We start from the raw sequence: 20,005 nt of genomic DNA on the forward strand, positions 1-20,005 counted from the left end.
GAAGAGGTATTTTCTATCTATGGTAGTAAAGGCTGTTGATTGTAAAACTAAAGGAATTGCCTGGTTTTCCCTGGCTTTTCTCAACTTTAAGCAGGTGCAACAACTCATAAGCAACATTTCCCAAGCATTAGAAGACCAGTCCTCCCGGCAGAGCCAAAACTGATCTCTTCCTGCAAAGTCATCATACTCCCACCAGCCAACCATGCAGCAATAACATCCAGACTCTTGGCACTTCAGTTTTAAAATGACTTACAGTGTCATCCTACACAGAGTTGCGCCCTTCTAAGTCTACTGAAGTTAATGGACTTAGAAGGGTGCAACTCTGCTTAGGATTGTACTGTTAATGATCCCTGGTAATCTGCCAGGGCAACACGGTGCTAGATAGATCAGTGGTCTGATGTGATATAGGTGTAGAGTTAAGGCCTTGATTCTCAGTATCTGAAGTCATCCATTTAGGCAAAATACAAGGAACCAGTGCAGGGAATGTAATTGGCGGGGGAGGTATCACGGTCTGAGGAGAGGCTGCAGGACACAGCCATCTCATCTCTACATCCAACTGTATAGAAAAGTTAGTAAAAGGGCTTCTAAAGCCAGGAAAAACACTGCCTCCAACCCCTCGACAGATCGGACACTAGAAACATCAGTGGTTGTTGGATGAACTTTAGCTGGGAGAGGAAGAACAAAGTAATTTTCAAAAAAGGATGCATGAGATGACAGTGTTTGATAACGCACACAGATAATATATTATAAAAAAACCTTTTAGATCGACTGAGTCTCTGCTGAGGAGGCTTGGTCATAAGGCGCTAATTGGGCAATCTGTCCAAGTTACCCTTCCTTTGTTTATTAGAATTTTAGTCATTTACTTCAGAAATCTTGTTGTTTCTGTGCCTGTGATGCTGGCTCTACTCATATAAAGATAAGCTTCTGTGAAATCTGGCTTTGCTTCCTGGAAGATGAGTTTAAGGTCAGGGTATGAAAGCCATTTATGTGGGTGTAACATCTTTTGGAGTTCCATTAAAGACAAAGTTGCTCCGGACAAAGTCCCTGACCCAGCAACCAGCCACATACAACTGGTGCCTCTACATAACACAGATCATCCATGCAGTTCAATGAGTTATTGTTGCAGCATGGATAGTGATGCCTACCTGAGGTGCTTTCAGCTACAGGTGTGGAAGGTTGTCTCCACATGCTGCTCTTCCATGCTAGATCACAGCATAAGAGTTTTTGGAATGAAAATGGAAGCCACCTAGGTCTTTCCTAGTGTTTCTTCTGTGCCGCTTGCAATGTCTTGTCCATAGAATAAAGAACCATCATAAGGCAAGAAACCTGTACATGTTTTGCCCCCACAATAACAGGGCTTTTTTTTCAGTTCCTCCCCATGTAGCTTTTCCTGATCTCTCTGCAAGTCTGGCATGTAATTATGATGTCTTCCAGAATAATCGTACGAAAGTTCTTCTTCTGCACAGATATGACGATCAGCAAAAAGTGCCAACTTTGGCACCACTGAGTCTATGCGGACAGGAACCATTACGAGGTTCGGCTCACAGGAGTGGTTCAGGAACCGACCAACGTTACCTGTGTGTGTGGGATCAACAAACGTCTCCATGATCTGTCCATCACACAAGTGTTCTCTTATGGCTATTATGTAATTTGAATCAGTTGGTGACTGCGTCTGTACCCTCTGACATGCTTCTCTGAAATCTAGGATTTCACCAGCGTATTCACACACAAATCTTCCTTTGGGTATGAAATCGAGAGTGCGAAGTCCCCATCCTTTCTTGGCTGTCTTAAAGACTTCCAGTCTGACTTGTAAGCCCCGTTGAATCACCCGGTTTTGGCACGACTCTCCGCAATGGCACATAGTATTGCATTCAAAAATAGGCTTTGAATAATCTAGTTCACTCCATTCGAAGTTGATGCATGAATTCTTATAGTTTTCTCCATAAGGAAGACATGAACAAATGGAAGGCAGGCAGGAGGCAGACTGGCAGCTGCATCCAGGAATGGAGATTTCAGAGGGGTCTGGTCCACATCCTGCAGCAGCCACATGGTCTGGACTGTACTGTAAAAGAAATATGAGCAAAACATTGTAATAACCAATCATCTGCTCCATGCAGGCAAGTGACCCCATTTTATGCTATTACAAAGCAGCAAACTTTGTTTGTTGTTATCAACAACAAACTTGCTGAATTATCAACCAATGGAGTGCTTAAATTTCACAGAACCTATACAGTGTAGTGGTTAGAATGGTGGACTAGTATCTGAGAGACCAAAGTTTAAATGGCCACTCAGCCATGGAAGCCTGCTGGATGTTCCTGGGCCAGTGTAATACTCTCAGCCTAACGTAATGCACAAGGTTGTTGTGAAGATATAAAGGAGAAGAAGGGTGAATGTTGTAAGCCATTCATTTGGCTCAGGATGATATTTTGAAACAGTTTAAACAACTAGCCACCTAACGCACATTCTTCTTAGAACGTATCATGAACTTTTGTGATTTTCAGGTGCTTTTCCCCCCAGCACTTTCCTTCAGCCCGAGCCCTTGCTTATTAAGATGATTTAACATTGTTATATTAATAAATATTCTTATTTTTATTTATGTATTCAGTATACTTTGATTTCAATATCACAAGTGCTTTACTTTTTAAAGTTTATATCTTGTAGGCTTTCTTCTTTCCTGGTTTTATCTGATTTGCTCACTGTTCTGGGGGAAGGTCAAACCGAGGATACAAATTCATGCTCATATTTACGTACCAATAGCAATCTTTTTCTTAAGCAAAATAGTTATACAGGGAAAGACAGTGCAGTTGATTTTGTTTTTTGCTTTTCTTTTATTTGTTCCTTTGATTTCTTTAGGGACCTATTTTTACAATGCAGGTGCTAGTCCACATGGAATTGGCAGAGTATGCAGTAATTTAATTCTTTTAAGGCTGCTCATTAGTCAAAGCAAGGATAAAATTGTCTTGCCAGCCCTCACAAATCTCACACTTCTAATTTCATCTAAAGTGACCCTTCATGATTCAGCATATTTTTGAGAAATGCATCCTTTAAGAACTGAAGAAAAATGTTAAACAAAGTTGGATTTTAGATGCAGAGGAGTTAGCCGTGTTAGTCTGTGGTAGCAAAATCAAAAAGAGTCCAGTAGCACCTTTAAGACTAACCAATTTTATTGTAGCATAAGCTTTCAAGAATCAAGTTCTCTTCATCAGATGCATGATACAGAGACTGGTCAAATATAGAAGAGGAGGGAGAGAAGGGGAGGGGAGAGAAAAGAGGCAATTGGGGGGGAAAGGGGAGGGTGCAACCAAAACATTCCTTTGCTAGTATATGTAAACATCTCCTTTTGGTGTGTGGATCAGTTGGCTTCAAAGGAGTTTGCCCTGTTAGTTTGTAGCAGCCAAAATGCTAGACCATCCAATTCCAATGCAGTATGTGCCTTCGATAACCACTGCTCTCCTTGCCAGATGCATCTGACAAAGAGATCTGTGGTCCCCGAAAGCCCACGCCAGGTGCCACTGGGGGAGCTCAGTGGCACCTGGTGTGGGCTTTTGGGGACCACAGATCTCTTTGTCAGATGCATCTGGCAAGGAGAGCAGTGGTTATCGAAGGCACATACTGCATTGGAATTGGATGGTCTAGCATTTTGGCTGCTACAAACTAACAGGGCAAACTCCTTTGAAGCCAACTGATCCACACACCAAAAGGAGATGTTTACATATACTAGCAAAGGAATGTTTTGGTTGCACCCTCCCCTTTCCCCCCCAATTGCCTCTTTTCTCTCCCCTCCCCTTCTCTCCCTCCTCTTCTATATTTGACCAGTCTCTGTATCATGCATCTGACGAAGAGAACTTGATTCTCGAAAGCTTATGCTACAATAAAATTGGTTAGTCTTAAAGGTGCTACTGGACTCTTTTTAAAGTTGGTTTTTGTGTACATATTGAAACAAGGACAGAAGCATATGGTGAAAGATTAAAAAAGCAGCTTCCTATTTACTCTAAATGCTAAATGGTTCTTAAGAACCTACATACTGTTTTAACAGAGCGCTGCTAATTAATCAATCATAACATTACTAGGCAATTTCTAAAGTTATCACAGCTGCAGTAAACATGAAAGAAAATCAAATAACCTCAAGCTTCTAAGCTCCTTTTTTTCAAAGCCTGTCCTCAAAACCATTTACGATGGATGTGTGAAATAGAAAAGTATAGTGTTAGACCTCGCGGTTTAACTGATATTTCTCCCAGATACTTTGCTGATCTACAGGGAGACATTCTAGTAGTATTTCATCCATTTTAATAAAAGTTTGTCATCATTATCCCAGATAAGTTTATTTGGAACAAAACCTGCAAGTCAGTGGAACTTACACCTTGGTAAGTGTTATATGCAGAGTAGCATCAATAGTTTGGGATGATCACAAGGTTTTTTTAAATGATCCCCTAAAAAGATGCAGTGTCAAACTATATTTTAATTAGTTACATACCTTTGTGCTATAGTATGAGTTTTGATCAACGTTTAACAATAGATGTGTGGCAAGAGTAATTGAAGTGTTGGATTTGGATGGACACAATAACAAGACAGTACCAGTCAGAGGAAAGACGGAGTAGTCGAGCTACAAGTAGATGGGATTTTGGAAAGGAGCTGAAATGCTTAATTTCAAGTATATTTCTTTGGATCTGTGCTTTTCAGTTCCTTTCCCCTCTGTATTCCAAATTTAATCCAATTTAAAAGGAACAGATGATCTTTTTGGACAGGGTTCTGATTCTTTATTTAAATAAGAAACTGAAGCTCCATAACAGCAAGGTCTCCAAAGAAATACTGAAGAGTCATGCAGTTCATTGTAAGGACAAGTGCAGTCCAGCTGGAAGCCCATCAGCCAGATCTGGTCTGTAGTGTTTCTGACTACAAACTGAACAGGCCATTCTCTTGTTCTGTTTCTTCCACTACCCAAGGAAGTCACAAAGCTTAAGATCACAATGACAAACCAATTCAATTGGGACACTTCTCCAAAAAACATTTACTCTGCCTGCATTCTTGTAGAAATAGTCCACTTAAGTGGTAAGACCTCCACAGGTGTTACACAGTTCATTCATACACTGCCGAGTCAAGGGAAGATTCTCTTATTTTAAGAGAGATTTCTAGTCTGCATTAAGGTTTGCAGAAAAATGCCATCAACAATATTAAACTAATATTAAATTAACTCCTCTCTAACAGCAACCAAAAGCCATGCATGCATTTGCAAGGGAACTATCTTTTCCAAAGAATATTATCGTTCAAGCAACAAAACACTTTGCCAGAGACAAGAGTGACCTCTAATGGAACATACCGAAAAGTACAGTTTAGGCTATAGTGCTAACTTACTGTCTGGAGGCAATTACTTTAATATCTGAACAAAAGGTAGAAATTCAACATCAGTGAGCAAACCTTTATTAGTTGGACTTCTACCTGTTATTTTCAGGATGCACTGACAAAAGCTATTGGTACAATGTAGCCCTAAACAGCTTTACACCCTTCTAAGCACACTGACTTTAATGGACTAGAAGGGTGTAACTCTGTATAGGATTGCACTGCCAATAATCTAAAATTTTGACTGTGATGTAAAGCATACATTAGTGGCTCAAACTGGCATCAAAGAGGTCTGCTTCTTCCACTGTGGCATTGGTTCACAGCTAAGTATACCACTATTCAACCTACACAGCTTTCAGAATTGCTTATGCTTTGTTTAGCATTTCTTCGACTGTATTAGATTCCTGCTACTTTTAAAGCTTTTCATATTTGCATTTATATACCCAATTACATTGTTTATTGAACTGTCTTTGAAATAGACTGTAATTACACACTGCAATCCACCTTCAATTTCAGTGAGAAAGATGTAAATAAAAATAAATAAATAAAAATCGCAAGGTTAACTTAATATATTCCAGATATCTTGAGGGAAAACTTTTGAGAAGTGTAATAGTGAAAGGAAAATGAAAGCAATTCACAGAATGCAAGAACAGGACAAGAAGTAACTCTCATATGTGATCCCGAAAGAATTACTAGACTTGACAGATGTGAAAAATTACAGACCAATTTTGCTTATAAATAGTGACTATAAAATAATGGCAAGAATACTAGCAGACAGACTTAAAATATGGCTAATGGACTTTATAGGAGAGGACCAGGCTGGATTCCTACCTAAAAGACAACCTGAGAGTGGTTATAAATGCCATTGAATATTTTGACAAGCGATCAGACAAAGAAGTTGGCCTTTTCTTTGCAGATGCAGAGAAGGCCTTTGACAACTTGAACTGGGACTTTATGTTCGCATTAATGGAAAAGATGGACCTAGGTAAAGAATTTATAGAAGCAGTAAAAACAATATATAAGGAACAAAAAGCAACAATCTGTGTCAACGACGACCTGACAGAGAAGTTTGAAATAAGAAAAGGTACAAGACAAGGATGTCCACTATCACAGTTGTTATTTGTGATGATCCTAGAAATATTACTAAGGCAGATCAGAGAAGATGATAATATAAAAGGAATAAAAATACAGGGATCTTCTTATAAGTTAAGAGCGTTTGCAGATGATGTGATGTTTATAGCAGAAGATCCACTACAAACTTTGCCAAGATTACTTGATAAAATTAAGGAATTTGGAGATTTGGCAGGCTTTTATATAAACAAAAAGAAGTCAAAAATAATAACCAAGAATATGACCAAGAAGAAGCAACAGGAACTGAGTGAATTAACAAACTGTGAAGTGGTACACAAGACTAAATATTTGGGAATAGAGCTGACAGCTAAAAATATTGATTTATTTAAGAACAATTATGAAAAGCTCTGGACACAAATTGAAAGAGATATGATAAAATGGAATAAATTAAACTTATCGTGGTTCGGTCGGATTGCCACAGTCAAAATGAATGTGTTGCCTAGAATTATGTTCCTAATGCAAACAATACCAATTATAAAAGACAAAAAAATTGAAAAATGGCAGAAGAAGATATCGGAATTTGTGTGGGCAGGAAAGAAACCAAGAGTAAAGATGAAAGTACATTGTGATGCTAAGGAAGGAGGTGGAATGCAGTTACCTGATCTTCGACTTTACCACGAAGCAATATGTCTAGTCTGGTTAAAAGAATGGGTGTCGTTAACCAATCATAAATTACTAACTTTGGAAGGTTATAATAAACTATTTGGATGGCATGCATATATGTGGTACGATAAGTATAAAATGGATGCAATGTTTCAGCACCACTATTTGAGAAGAAATTTACTGTTGACTTGGCTAAAGTACAAAAAATTTATATAGATCAGAAGGAACCACTGTGGATTATACCAGCTGAGGTGGTCAACCCAAACCTAGAATACAAAGGAAGAGAATGGCGTACCCTCAAGGACCTAACAGAAGTAGCAGATAAGGAGGTGAAACTCAAACCAAATGAGGAGTTGCCATTCAAATATGGTTGGTTACAATATAGACAAATTAAAGACTTATTTGACTCAGACCAAAGAAAGACAGGTTTTAGAACCAAGAATTCAGAATTTGAAGAACTATTGTTGGGAGATAATAGTAAAGCAATTTCTAAAATGTACAAATTGTTATTGAAGTGGTTTACAGAAGATGAAACAGTCAAGGTACAAATGGTAAAGTGGGCTATAAATTGTAATAATGAAATAACGATGGAAGCATGGGAACAACTATGGAAAAATACCTTAAAAATATCAACATGTACCAGTATTAGAGAGAATGGCTATAAAATGTTATATAGATGGTATTTAACACCGAAAAAATTAGACATAGCCAATAAACAGCTATCTAATAAGTGTTGGAAATGTAAGGAGCATGAAGGTTCTCTATTTCATATGTGGTGGACTTGTCGTAAGGCTAGAGACTTTTGGACCAAAATATATCCTGAGATGTCTTTGATACTTCGCTATAATCTTGCTAGAAATCCAGAAATGTTACTATCTTTGCATTTGGAAGATGTTAACATAAATGATAAGATATTGTTATATTACATGATAACAGCAGCTAGAATAATATATGCTCAGTACTGGAAGAGAGAAGAGATACCTGAAATTGAAGAATGGACAAGGAAATTGTTGTACATGGCTGAAATGGACAAACTAACAAGAAACTTTAAGGATCAAGATCCAAAAGCATTTTTGGAAAAAGTTGAAAAATATATGGAAAAGAAATGGGATGTTAAGGGACAATTATGGTCTTTTGAGGGGTTTTAATGATACTAAGTAAGATAAGATATAGTTAAGATCTTTACTAATAACAAGATAAGAACAATTTTAGTATGGAAATAATGTGTTACTAATAATGGGGGTTTGGAATGCTGTTGGAAGTCAACATCAAAAAGGGGGGGAAGGGAGGGGGTGGGGAAATATATTCATGGGAATTGAAATGGATTATATTTGTATTTTAATTTGACTATATATTGACCCATCCAATAAAAATTTATTATAAAAAAATAATAATAAAAAGAAATAACTCTCATATGGTCAGGTAGCTTCTTCAAACATGGATGTCACGAGTCACAGGAACCTGGATGATCGAAATTCTGCTATATATTGGTTACTCCTGTGACATCCTTTTCAACATGTATAGTAGCTCTTGGGGCTGGAGGGAGAAGGGGATATCTCCTATAGCAGAAGACCTCTTGCTGACTACCCCAATCCCTACTGGAACTTCTGAAGCTGGGATGGGGTGTACTTTTGTTGGTTTGGTGCACAATGTCACTTCTAGCCCCAGCTGAATTCAGCCAGGCAAATCCTAGAGCTTTGCCCCAATGTGACGATGGCTGTACCAGTTTTGCATACCATACCTACCCCTACCCCCAAATTCTTCCTGGAAGGTTGCAGTTTTGTTTCTGACATAGGTATTTGTCATTCCTGTAAATAATATTAATATAGGACTTAAGACAGGAATAAAGTCTTTACAGTTTGAATCTATTAATCTGAATTACCATTTTCTTCCTACGGAATTTTCCTGTCCTTGTAAAATGGCACATCATTGCTGTCAAAAATGAAACATTCGGGTTCTCCCTTTCTGATCCCCAAGAATATTACTTGGATACTGGCTCTTTGTTAAGGCCCCAACAAAGTTGTTATGCTATATTTTATATTAGAGATGTGCCCAGTTGACATATTTAATGGGAGTTTGAATACTGGCTGAGCAGTTCTGCCTCCAGCCTGAAGAGTTATTGCAATACTGAATGAAGCAATTGCAATACTGAATGAAGCAACAGCAAGTTTTCTGTAAACTGTAGCCAAAATTAGATTTATAACAAATGTCATACCCTATGTTTCTCCTCAGTGTGGACCCAATGAGGCTGAGAATGTATGACTGGCCCAAGGTCACCCAGCAAACCTCTATGGCAGAGCAGGGATTCAAACTTGAGTCTCCAAGATCCTAGTCCAGCACTCTAACCAATACACCTTAGGTTCCATTGCAAATACCATGTGGGGTAGATTTCTGGACCTAATGTAGGCCAGGCGGTTCTGAGCCTCTTAAGGTGCAATTCCCATGATCATCCTGAAGCTTTTGGCCAAGAATGAGATACATAGCTGTATTGTCTGAAGAGTCATGCCTGCCTGACAGAAAACCTCAGCTTTCATTGAAGATAGCGTGGAGGGTAGGTGGGTTCTGGTGATAATCTGGGCCAGCGTGGTGTCCAAGTCCCTTCATTTTTTGGCACTGCAACATCTATGACAGCTAGTATGGTGTAGTGGGTAGACTGATGGACTAGAATGTGGGCAGTCCAGGTTTGATTCCCCACTCTGCCATGGAAGCTTGTAGGGTGACCTTGGGCCAATCACACACTTTTAACCTAAACTATCTTGTAGAGTTTGTTGTGAGGAAAAAATGGAAGTGAAGAGAATGACATAAGTTACTTTGGGTTCTCATTGGAGACAATGGTGAGGTATAAATGACATAAAATTAATAAAAAATGATTATCCAGACTCTGCTTGGCCGATTCTGTTTATTTAATTCATGGGGGCCAAAAAATCATTTATATTGTTATCCTCTCCTCCACTTTATCCTCACAACAACCCTGTGAAGTACATTTGGCTGAGAATGTGTTACTGGCGCAAGGACACCCAGCAACCTTTCTAGGGCAAAATGGGGATTCAAACGTGGGTCCCCCAAATCCTAGACCGACACTCTAACCACAACAACAAAATGGCTTTTGAGACTCCAAGCTTCATATTCTGATGAGTTGTGCCTGCCACAGATAAATCATCACTTATTACCTTCCTCTCAAAATAAGTGTTGTTTACATCTCCACTTTATTCTGGGTTTTGTATTTTTTTGCTGATCCCTTTAATACAACAGGAAGCTCATGTTTCTCATGTTTTATGAAACAGAAAAATGAAACCTTATTTTACTTCATTTATATGCCACCTTCCCAGTGGTGACCATTTTATTCTCACAACGAATCTGCGAAGTTAGGCTTAAAGTGACTAGATCAAGGTTAGGCAGTAAACTTGCACGATTCGAACCTTGGTCTCCCAGATCCTAGTCTGACACTCTAATCTTTATACCACACTGGCTAAAGTTAAACCACAACTGGGAAGAGAATCAGTATTGTGAAAACGATGTAAGATGACACATGTGGATGTTTGTGACACGTGCAAACACCCCGTGAAAAACAAGGGAGTGCGGTATTGCAGTGAAATTGTCCCAAGTTTCTGACGTTTGGGGGAGAAGGAAGCCCAAGTGCATCGTCACAGACTAACGTTACAGGACTTAATAGGGATTTGAACTTGGGTCCACCACTGCACCGACAAACATACACGCCAACGACTGGAATAAAACAAACACTCAGCTTTATGTACGCTTCAGGCGCAAAATAATGTCTCCCAAGAATTCTGGGACTTGTAGTTTCACGAGAGTCCACAACTCTCGATTAGCGATACTTTTAGTTTTCGCAAAGGACTACACTTCCCAAACATCATGACCAGGGCCAGTTCAGGAGCCCCGAGACGCGTTTTGCCCTGTGGATTCCCTCCGTCCAGTACTGCTCCCCGCCAGAGTCTCTGGGTCAGTCTGACTGACAAATTCCTGCTGTCACCTGGAATCCTGGAGGCTCCTCCAGCCGCGGCCAAACACTCACAGGCAAGTTCTCCAGCCCTCGGCTCGCATCCATCACGCCTCGAAGCACGACAGCGCAGTCCCACATCCTGTCCCGCCCTCCCCTTCTGGGATTGGCTCCTGGACAATGAGTGGCCAAACGAAATTGAATGGCAGCCGAAGACGCTTATGAGAAAAACCTCTTGAGCTCTTAAAGGAACAGTAGGCGTATTTCCTTGGTATCAACCTGGGAGAGGAAAGAGGCGAAAAGATCGTTTACGTACCTTGCGGTTCACCTTCTTCATGCCCCTCCCCCCGTTAACATATGAACATGAGTTTTAGTCCTACATATGTGCCATCAAGTCACAACCGATTTATGGTGACCCCAGCCATGGGCCTTTGAGAAACACAGGTTGTTTGCCATTGCCTTCTGAGGCTAATACTCTAACCGCTACATCACAGTGGTTCAGATATGAAATCGCTTTAGATGATCATGGCATTAGTCTGTGCACAGCAAAACCATATCGTATATCGCCAGTTTCTGATACTACCTGATGGAGCTTTTGGCTGACGGCACATCCCACAGTTCTTTGTGGTACCACTATTCGTTTAATGCCCGTTCCGGCTTTTACCCCTTCCCTTTATTTAGTACCTATTCCGGCTTGTTCTGTGGTGTTCTGGAAAAGGTTAATAAAAGCATTCCATTTCAATACTTACATTCCAAAAATATTGTTCTAGGGTGTTCTCGATGCTTTTTTAAAAATGGTACTAGGCATTTCTTTAATGCCCATTTTGACCTGTTCTGGGGATTTCCAGGAGCATTTTGGCAGGGAAAGGGTTCGTAAAAACATATTCGTTCAGTGTTTTCATTTCTAAAATATTGTTTTCCAGTGCCTTTAATGCTTCCCACTGTTTTTTGTGGTACTAGCATTTATTTAGTGCCCATTCCTGCCTGTTTCGTGGTGTTCTGGGAGTATTTTGGTTGGGACAGAGTTAATAAAAGCCTGACATTTCCATGTTTTTATTTCTAAAATATTGTTCTCCACTGTCTTTAACACATCCCACTGTTTTTTGTGGTATCACTATTTGTTTAATGCCCATTACTTGCCACTAATAGACGCACCCTGCATGGACTCACCTAATCTCGATGAATTAATCTGAGTCAGTCTTTTAGTTGGTTTAAAACTTTCTCTCTTTTCAAGGTATGACCTCAGATATCTTTATTTGGATACAGAATGCGTAGTCATTATGCAGGGATTTTAAAAAAGTGATTTTCTACGCAAATTCCATGGAAGAATGAAACAGGAGGTAATGGTAGAGAGGGTAAGGGCTGAAGAATGACTGAAAATGATTGCTTTGCTTGATTTTCATGCTTCAGTAATTACCTGTCAAAGTTCCCTCTTCTCTTTCCCATTGTAGCTATGAGGAGAGAATACTCGGTCTATTTTCCAAGATGAATTATTGCTGACTGTTAATTTCAGACATACAAGCCGGTCCCAGGCATCTTTTCAGCTCTATTAATTATTTTTATAACTTACAAGGTAACTGGAAATACTTAATAGCTCATTTTATGAACTTCTGTGTGGTACCTCTACTGTGAAATATAGCACAGCTATAGGGCTGACAGCCTGGGCCTCTTTTAAAGGCCATGTTCATTAGCTGTATGGCAGAGCTGGGCAATTCTCAATTTAGAAGCAAACAGAATGCCAAAGATCACAAGGATGGTTGTGTTTGGTAGGGATATCCTTATGTTTACTCATGAGAGGGGTAACCCCAGGTATAATACTGGAGTTGAGGACACACAATCGTATTCACAGTATATATCAAAGAACTCAACACTGCCTCCAATCTGACTTTTTCTGCAGGACAATAGTAACTGGGGTTGTCAACTCTCAGTTAGACTCCTCTATCCCACCTCCACTCTGGCAGATATTGCACCAAGCTCATATTAAGGTGGGGCCTGGAAATCTCCAAGAATTACAACTGATCTTCAGATGACAGAGATCCATTACCCTGGAGAAAATGGCTGCTTTGGAGGGTGCACTCTATGACATGATTCCCTGCTGAAGTCCCTCTTCAGGTTCCACCCCTCAGATCTCCAGGAATTTCCCAACCTGGAGTTTGACAGGATTTGAGTCCAGTGGCACCTTAGTGTAATCTTTTGAAAGTCAGGGTCCCTTCTTCTGATGAGGTCTGAAGAAGGGAACTCTGACTCTCAAAAGCTTATACTCTGAGATTCTTGTTGGTCTCTAAGGTGCCACTGGACTCAAATCCTGCTATGCTATTGCCAACCAACATGGTTACTAACCTAAAACCAACCTGGAGTTGGCAACCGTAACTCATATTGATGGTGATTCCATGTTTATGGAGCAATTATATTATTGACACCTAAAGAAAGACGTTTGTTTTCTATAGCAGAAAGCCAAACCCTGTATTATTTGTATCTAAATGCAATGGTACCAAATTTGCTACAGCATCATAACTAGGCTTACCATTTGCCTGTTTCAGGAAAGCAATCTCCAGCAGACAGCCCCTCCCACCCACCCTTGCTTCTTGCCTGGCAAGAGAAACTTGTAGGGTGGAAATGACATTATGTGACATGCCTCTGTCACTTCCTGCTGAAACCTGGTGTTGAGTTTGGAGGGGAAGTCCAGAGTGTCGCCTGGCATGCTAACATCTCATCTGCAGTTTCCCCTGGAATTGACAGCAGCACATATCATTTCTGTACCTTGCCCTGCCTCCTAAGCTCCCAGGGATGCTGGGCAAAGGCCCAGTATCCCTAACAGCAACTCAGCAATATCACACCAAATCTCTCTTTAGAGGCTTCTGTTGAAATATGATGGTTTTAAGACAGATTTGCTAGCTAATACATTTTTATTCTGCCATTCTTCCAAGGAGCTCGGGATGGCATACGATATTTCCTCAAACCTCCATTTTATCTTCACAGCAACTTGTGAGATAGGTTAGGCTGGGAGGAAGTGATTGGCTGGAGGTATTCTGGAAAGCATCCTGTCAGAGTGGGCTTTTGAACCTAGGTCTTATCCAACACTAACTACTAATCATACTGCTGTGTGAGTTTTCTGCAAGGGACATGTCCTTTTTCAACATCAGTTGGAAATGATAACAGATTTTTGAAGAGCTGGCTAAGAAACATTCTAAATCAATCATCCTGAAAGTACAACAAGGAGATATTTTAGCTGGGAAAACAGGTAACAGCAAAGAATATTCTGTCACTGTCTCTGCTGGGCCTGTCCCATAAGAGGTTAGTTTATTCCTGAGCACCAACTGGCATTGTCAGTCTGTTCCTTTACTTCATTTGGTGGGTTTATGTTTTAAGAATGTCTGACATAAGTCTTTCAGATGTGACTCTGTCTCTGAGGAAGTCCAGTTTTATCAGAAACAGCTTACTGTAAATAATGGATTAGATGGTCGCTGGTCTAATCATGTACCTCTACATAGTAGTTAGTGGATTTTCAATGTAAGGTTGTAACTGAAATCTAAAAATATGTCTGTCACATGGTTGAAATGTGATGTCCAGAATATGAGATGGTGAACAATTCCAGAATCATGTTAATGGTGCAGTGGAAGTAATTAATATACTGGTGACATTTCTCTACAGTTTCCTTCTCATGGCTTCAGATGATGATGCCATTAATGTATCTCAGGAAGCCTTGAAGGTTAAAGCTGGCCTGGATTTTTAGTAAACTGATATACTGCAGACCTCAAGGCATGACGCTGTACATGACACAATTCTATACATGTATAGAAGAGTGGAATGGAGCATGCAGGCCCCTCTCTCTTATGAACAAGCATGATGACACTTCCACTTGCCAACATGTGTTCACCCCACAATGCTGTGGGGTACAGGGCTAGTACCGTTGACCTGAATGTAGAAGCTATGCACAAATCAGAAAAAAATTGTAGTAAGGGCAAAGCTGAGTCATTAGAATTGCAGTAAAACCATCAAGGATAACATTCCTGACGGTCTGTAGTCCATCTTTGTGTGGGATATTGGGACTTCACTTATCAAGGTTCAGGGATTCTCTACAATTGTGTAATGTCCTGTCTTTTTCTATGACCTTTAACTAGGGTTGCAGGTCTCCTGGGCAACCAGTGGGAGGAGGAGGGTGGTACTCACCACTGTTCTTTTCCTCACACACATGCACTCCCTGTTAGCAGTCAAACCTGCCTTCATGTTAATAGGGAAATTTATTAATATGGCTATATCATAAGCTCCTCTCCTCATGTGTTTTAAACAGAAAAACTGCCTGGCAAGGCAGGAAATGGCTGTCAACCCCTGACTGGAAGCTTAGTCATGAGGCAAGACTAGATTTCAGCCCCACACCCCTGGAGATGTGCAAAGATCCTAAGACAATAGGGTCTTCCAGGAATTCCTGAATTAATCACCTCCTCATCCTTATCCAATCTTCCTTACTACTCTCGCATTCCAGGCTATTCAAGGATCTGATAAGCCGCACCTGTCTGAGCCATTGTGGGTCAGCAAGCACCTTGTTTACCTTTAGAAACAACCAGGAAGATTTAATCAAACCTTTCCCACTTTTATTGTCTCACCTCTGGAGATAGCCATTAAGTTATTGTTTTTGGGTAGAAGATGCCATCCCGTCACAGGGTACGTTCCATACTATAAGGGGACTACCCTGTGCCATAGTTCTGTGTGTGAGTTCTGGACTCACGCACGCACCCTCAGACTGCATGTCTGAGCCCCCTCCTTCCTGCTGCGAGGTGCTGGTCGCTCAAAGCTGCTATCTCACAGGCATCCTCCTTCTTCAAGACTTCAAATCCTTCCTGGACTTGCTGTCCCATTTCCTCTCTAACTTCCTAGTTAGCTGTGTGTGGTGTGTGTGTTTTATGCAATTGCTCTTTTATTGCTTCCTTAATAAAAACCTTCCTGTTGAACATCCACCTGTTTATTAAAAAGTTCTCTTGAGGAATGATCCCTGTATACATTGGTGGAAGAATCTCGCTAGTCACCCCCTGTTGCTGCTTCTCCTTGTACGCTAATTCCACCAGGCATGTTTGAGGCTGGCCCAGCAATTATCAAGAGAGCCTCCCAGACAGCCTCTTGTCGGGGGGGGGATTTGATTATCTGGCCCCCTATATGAGTTGTAATGCAATCTGTATAGCCTCTCCTTCTTCCCACCTCCTGTGTATTTCTGGCAGGAGTGGGTTGTAGGGTTGCTGTCTGGGGGTGGTATTTTTATGGCAATGTTGTGATTTTATTGTAAATTATGTTTTTATTGCTGTATCTCACCCTGAGCCTGCTCATGGGGAGGGCAGAATAGAAGCCCAATAAATAAATAATAATTCTCCCAGCTATCGTGGGCTGGGACAGCCCAAACAGAGTTGTCCAGGTCCGGTCTGAGGTCAGAGCACAAGTCCAAAGGCAGGAGTGAGTCCAAAGTCCAGAATCCGAAAGCCAAGTCAGGAGGTCCGTAGGTCAGTTACCAGTCAGAGTAAGGGCGATCCAGAAACAAGGTCAAGGCACAGACCAGGGGTCACACGGCAAGGCAAGATCCAGCAGAGCGGTCTCAGTCAGAGCAGAATTCTGATGTGTTGCTTCCATGCCTCCTGGTCTTCTGTGGCTGGGTTTTATAGACAGGCTGGGCTTGCAGCCAGCTGCTTGGGGGCTGTCCTGTGCTCACTCCTCATCACTCTCAACAAGCAGCTGGTGTCGGGCCAGGAGGCGAGCACTTTGCCACCTATCCTGCAGCTCCACACGCTGCTTTTGTCTGCGGCGCTCTCTGGGTGAGGCTGGAGGTCTGGGCGTCCTTAGCTGTGCTTCACCAGTGGTGTTGGAGCTCGAGAGCATTGGTGCCTCTGACTCAGCTGCTGACTGAGGACTTTGGGCAACTGGTGGCTGGGCTTCACCGGTGGTGTTGGAGCTAGAGGGTGTTGGTGGTGTTGGAGCTGGCTCAGCTGCTGGCTGTGGACTCTAATTAGCCAGCAACTGTTCTTCCTGATCACCGGCTTCTGCTGAGTCAGGGCTGGCTACACGAGGCTACTCTCCTTCTGAGGAGTCCTCACTTTCAGTGAGCCCAGACTGGCCCATGACACCAGCTCTCAAGGAGACCCCCCCCCATTTAGGATAACATCCCCGTCTGTGCACGATGACGTCAAACCTAGAAGTAACAAATGCACTGGCTGTGGGAGTCCTTCCATACTTTGCTTATGGATGATTCTTGAAGAATTGACCTGTTTGGGGTTGAAATTGGTCCCAGATGAAGTGTGGGAGTGCTCCCACAGCCAGCATGATGATGTCACTTCCAAAAGTGATATCATTGTGCCCAATCAGAAGCATGCACACTGTGTATTTGCCCAGGTTGCCTGCTGGTGCCTGGTGATCATTGGGTGGCTTGCCCCCACTCACTGCTGGCCAGCAATTGGTAAGCATGGGAGTAAACCATCAGGAGTTAGCCCAGTATCTGTGGGCACATGGGCACCCTACCTTTAACCCATGCTCATTTATTTTCATGTTCTCCTTCTGTTTCAGGTCTTCGGAAACCAAATTACACTTACATTAAAATGACAGCAACACCAGTTCTTTAAAAGTTTTTAATATTATAATGTTTTGTTATTTGTAGCTTTCTTTTCAATCATCTGTTGGAGTTATCTGTTTATATCATTAAGAAATGCATGTTTTTGCCAAAACAAACAAAGTTGCTCAATTTGCATTGCTCCTCTATCACTATAATGAGGCTTAATTTAAACCATAAGTTTCACTTGTTTGAATGGTGACAGAAAACAAAGGTGAAATCGACAGCAGAATGTGGCAGATTGTTGTATGCACGCACTGGCAATAATAGAAATACCTGGTTTGGGTGATTATAGAATAATAACTCATCTGGGAGAATTTGGATAAGGAAAGAAATATTTTTTAAAATGCATTTCTTTAACTGTATTCCACTGATAGCAATAATCACCCTCTTTAATGTATCTCATTTAAAATATACAAGAACTAATTAATTATAGCTTGGGGGAACCTACGAATTCCAGGGTTTTGACGGAATAACTTATTTGCATCACACAGTTTGGGGAACTGCAGGCCTTTAGTATCAGCAGTTTGCTTAGTTATGGTTTAGGGAAGTGATCCTCAAATACTGAGTCAGAAATATTCCTATTCAAATAATTGAGGACCTCCACCAACTATTTCTCTTACTTTTTAAAAAAGAAAGGTATTAAATAAATCTGTGTGTCTGGAGTAGAGGTGGGCATGAACAGCAATACGAACAAAAAAAAGCCACGAACAGCCCAATCCGCTGTTCACGAACAAGCTGTTTGTGCGGTCCCATTCCCGGCGAACCTGTGTTCGTTCCAAGCCCTGTTCATGGCGCTCGTCAGCCATTCGTAAAGCCAGACAGTCTGGCGCCTTTCAATCAATTCCCTTGGCAATGTAGGCATAGACTGTCTGAATTCTGTCTGAACGCCTTCTGGCTTTCCTTCTGGCTTGTAACCCCTCAAAGTAGCTTCCAGCAGACAGTCCAGTTTTTGCCACTGTGAAGAGAAAATGACAGAAAAGGGAGGGACCCATGGATCGTGGCTTTCCCAGGGTCCAATCTCTCTGAAACTTGGTGGGTCCTCAGAGGACAGTGAGGACTATGTCCCCCAGTGAGGACTATGTCCCCATACAAATTTGGTGGGTATTGGACATTGGGAAGGTCAGTTTGTAACCCCTCAAAGTAGCTTCCAGCAGACAGTCCACTTTTTGCCACTGTGAAGAGAAAAGGACAGGAAAGGGGGGGACCCATGGATCATGCCTTTCTCGGCTCAAGTTCAGCTAAGTCCCAAGGAGGCCGTTCTGGCTCCCACAAACCTCCAACTACGAACATGTTAATAAACAGGTCATGGTTGTCTATGTTCATGAATCCCTGTTTGTGGATGGCAACGAACAACGAACATCGTGTTCATTTTTTTCCCCTGTTCGTGCCCATCTCTAGTCTGGAGTTCAGAGTAGGGTTGTCAGGTCCCTATACCATCTTGGTTGTGGTGGTGGGAGGGGGAACCTGGCACATACCTGGAGGTGAAATTCCATGTGCACGCCTGGCATTGATGTGATGGTGTCACTTCTGGGAAGTGATGTCATTGTGCCAGCAATGGGCTTGCTCCCGTGCTTTGCATGGGGCCAGTTCAGCCCATTGGGAGCAAAAATTGGCCCCTGCGAAGTGTGGGAGCATGCTTGCCACCAGGCGCGATGATATCACTTGAAGAACTGATGTCATTGTGCCCGCTGGGAGTGCACCTGTTGTGCCTTTCCCTGCGCCTTTCCCCCCCCACCAGTCACATAAGTGGTTGTGGGGAGCAGAGTCTGGGAATGGTGGATCCTCCATACCCACTGGAGGAATGGAATCGTTAGTTCAGAGAGAATTAAATCATAATATGAAAAACCTTAATTTGTTTCATACTATCTTATATAGTGCTTTCTCTGACTTTTAAGTATTTGACTGGAATGGTCAAAAATAATAGTAGCAAATTGTTGGAGACCTTAGGATCAGTAACAGATTTCAGCAGGACCGTTTGAAATGCATTGTTTGGAAATATGCTTTTAACATTTATCTGTAGGAGCTTCCTCTAGCATTTAGACAGGCAATTTTGGAATGAGGAATCATTTCAGCTGTGAGATCCTAAGAATCATAAAGCTTGCTCCACATGACCGATATAGCTTTGCTTTTTAATCATTTTTATTATAATTGTGACTATTATGGTTGAAAACCAATTCCAAATATTTTAAGTAAAGTAAAAGATAGCATAAGCGTAGGTGTCAGGCATCTCTGTTAAGTTAACATGACTAAAATAATTTATTGTCCAAAAATAGCTCCGGTTGTTCCTCAGTCTGTTCAAGGGGGATGAACTATGCAGTTATTACTCTGTATCCAGCATAAGATTATAAAAAGTGTTACCTTTGCTTTACAACTGTTCTGTGGGTGTT

At 41.4% G+C, this 20,005-nt stretch overlaps 1 protein-coding gene across 1 annotated transcript; it reads right to left on the minus strand.

The window, feature by feature from the left end:
* Positions 1 to 521: 521 nt before the first annotated feature.
* LOC129327508 (histone-lysine N-methyltransferase SETMAR) lies at positions 522 to 11,143 on the minus strand. Its single transcript, XM_054976236.1, has 2 exons — positions 11,063 to 11,143; positions 522 to 2,062 (listed from the first exon to the last, which is right to left on the minus strand). The coding sequence occupies exons 1-2, from the start codon at positions 11,135 to 11,137 to the stop codon at positions 1,247 to 1,249; spliced, it is 891 nt and encodes a 296-aa protein (XP_054832211.1). The 5' UTR covers positions 11,138 to 11,143; the 3' UTR covers positions 522 to 1,246.
* Positions 11,144 to 20,005: the final 8,862 nt, after the last annotated feature.

The sequence above is a fragment of the Eublepharis macularius genome, chromosome 4 (assembly GCF_028583425.1).
Source record: "Eublepharis macularius isolate TG4126 chromosome 4, MPM_Emac_v1.0, whole genome shotgun sequence".
Lineage (NCBI taxonomy): Eukaryota > Metazoa > Chordata > Lepidosauria > Squamata > Eublepharidae > Eublepharis > Eublepharis macularius.

What these genes read in the sequence shown, in the direction of transcription:
- LOC129327508 (XM_054976236.1), bottom strand. Translation starts at nt 11,137, where the DNA reads ATGGATGCGAGCCGAGGGCTGGAGAACTTGCCTGTGAGTGTTTGGCCG. An exon ending in AGGAGCCTCCAGGATTCCAG is followed by an intron (nt 2,063 to 11,062) that starts GTGACAGCAGGA and finishes TTTCTTTTACAG; the next exon opens with TACAGTCCAGACCATGTGGC.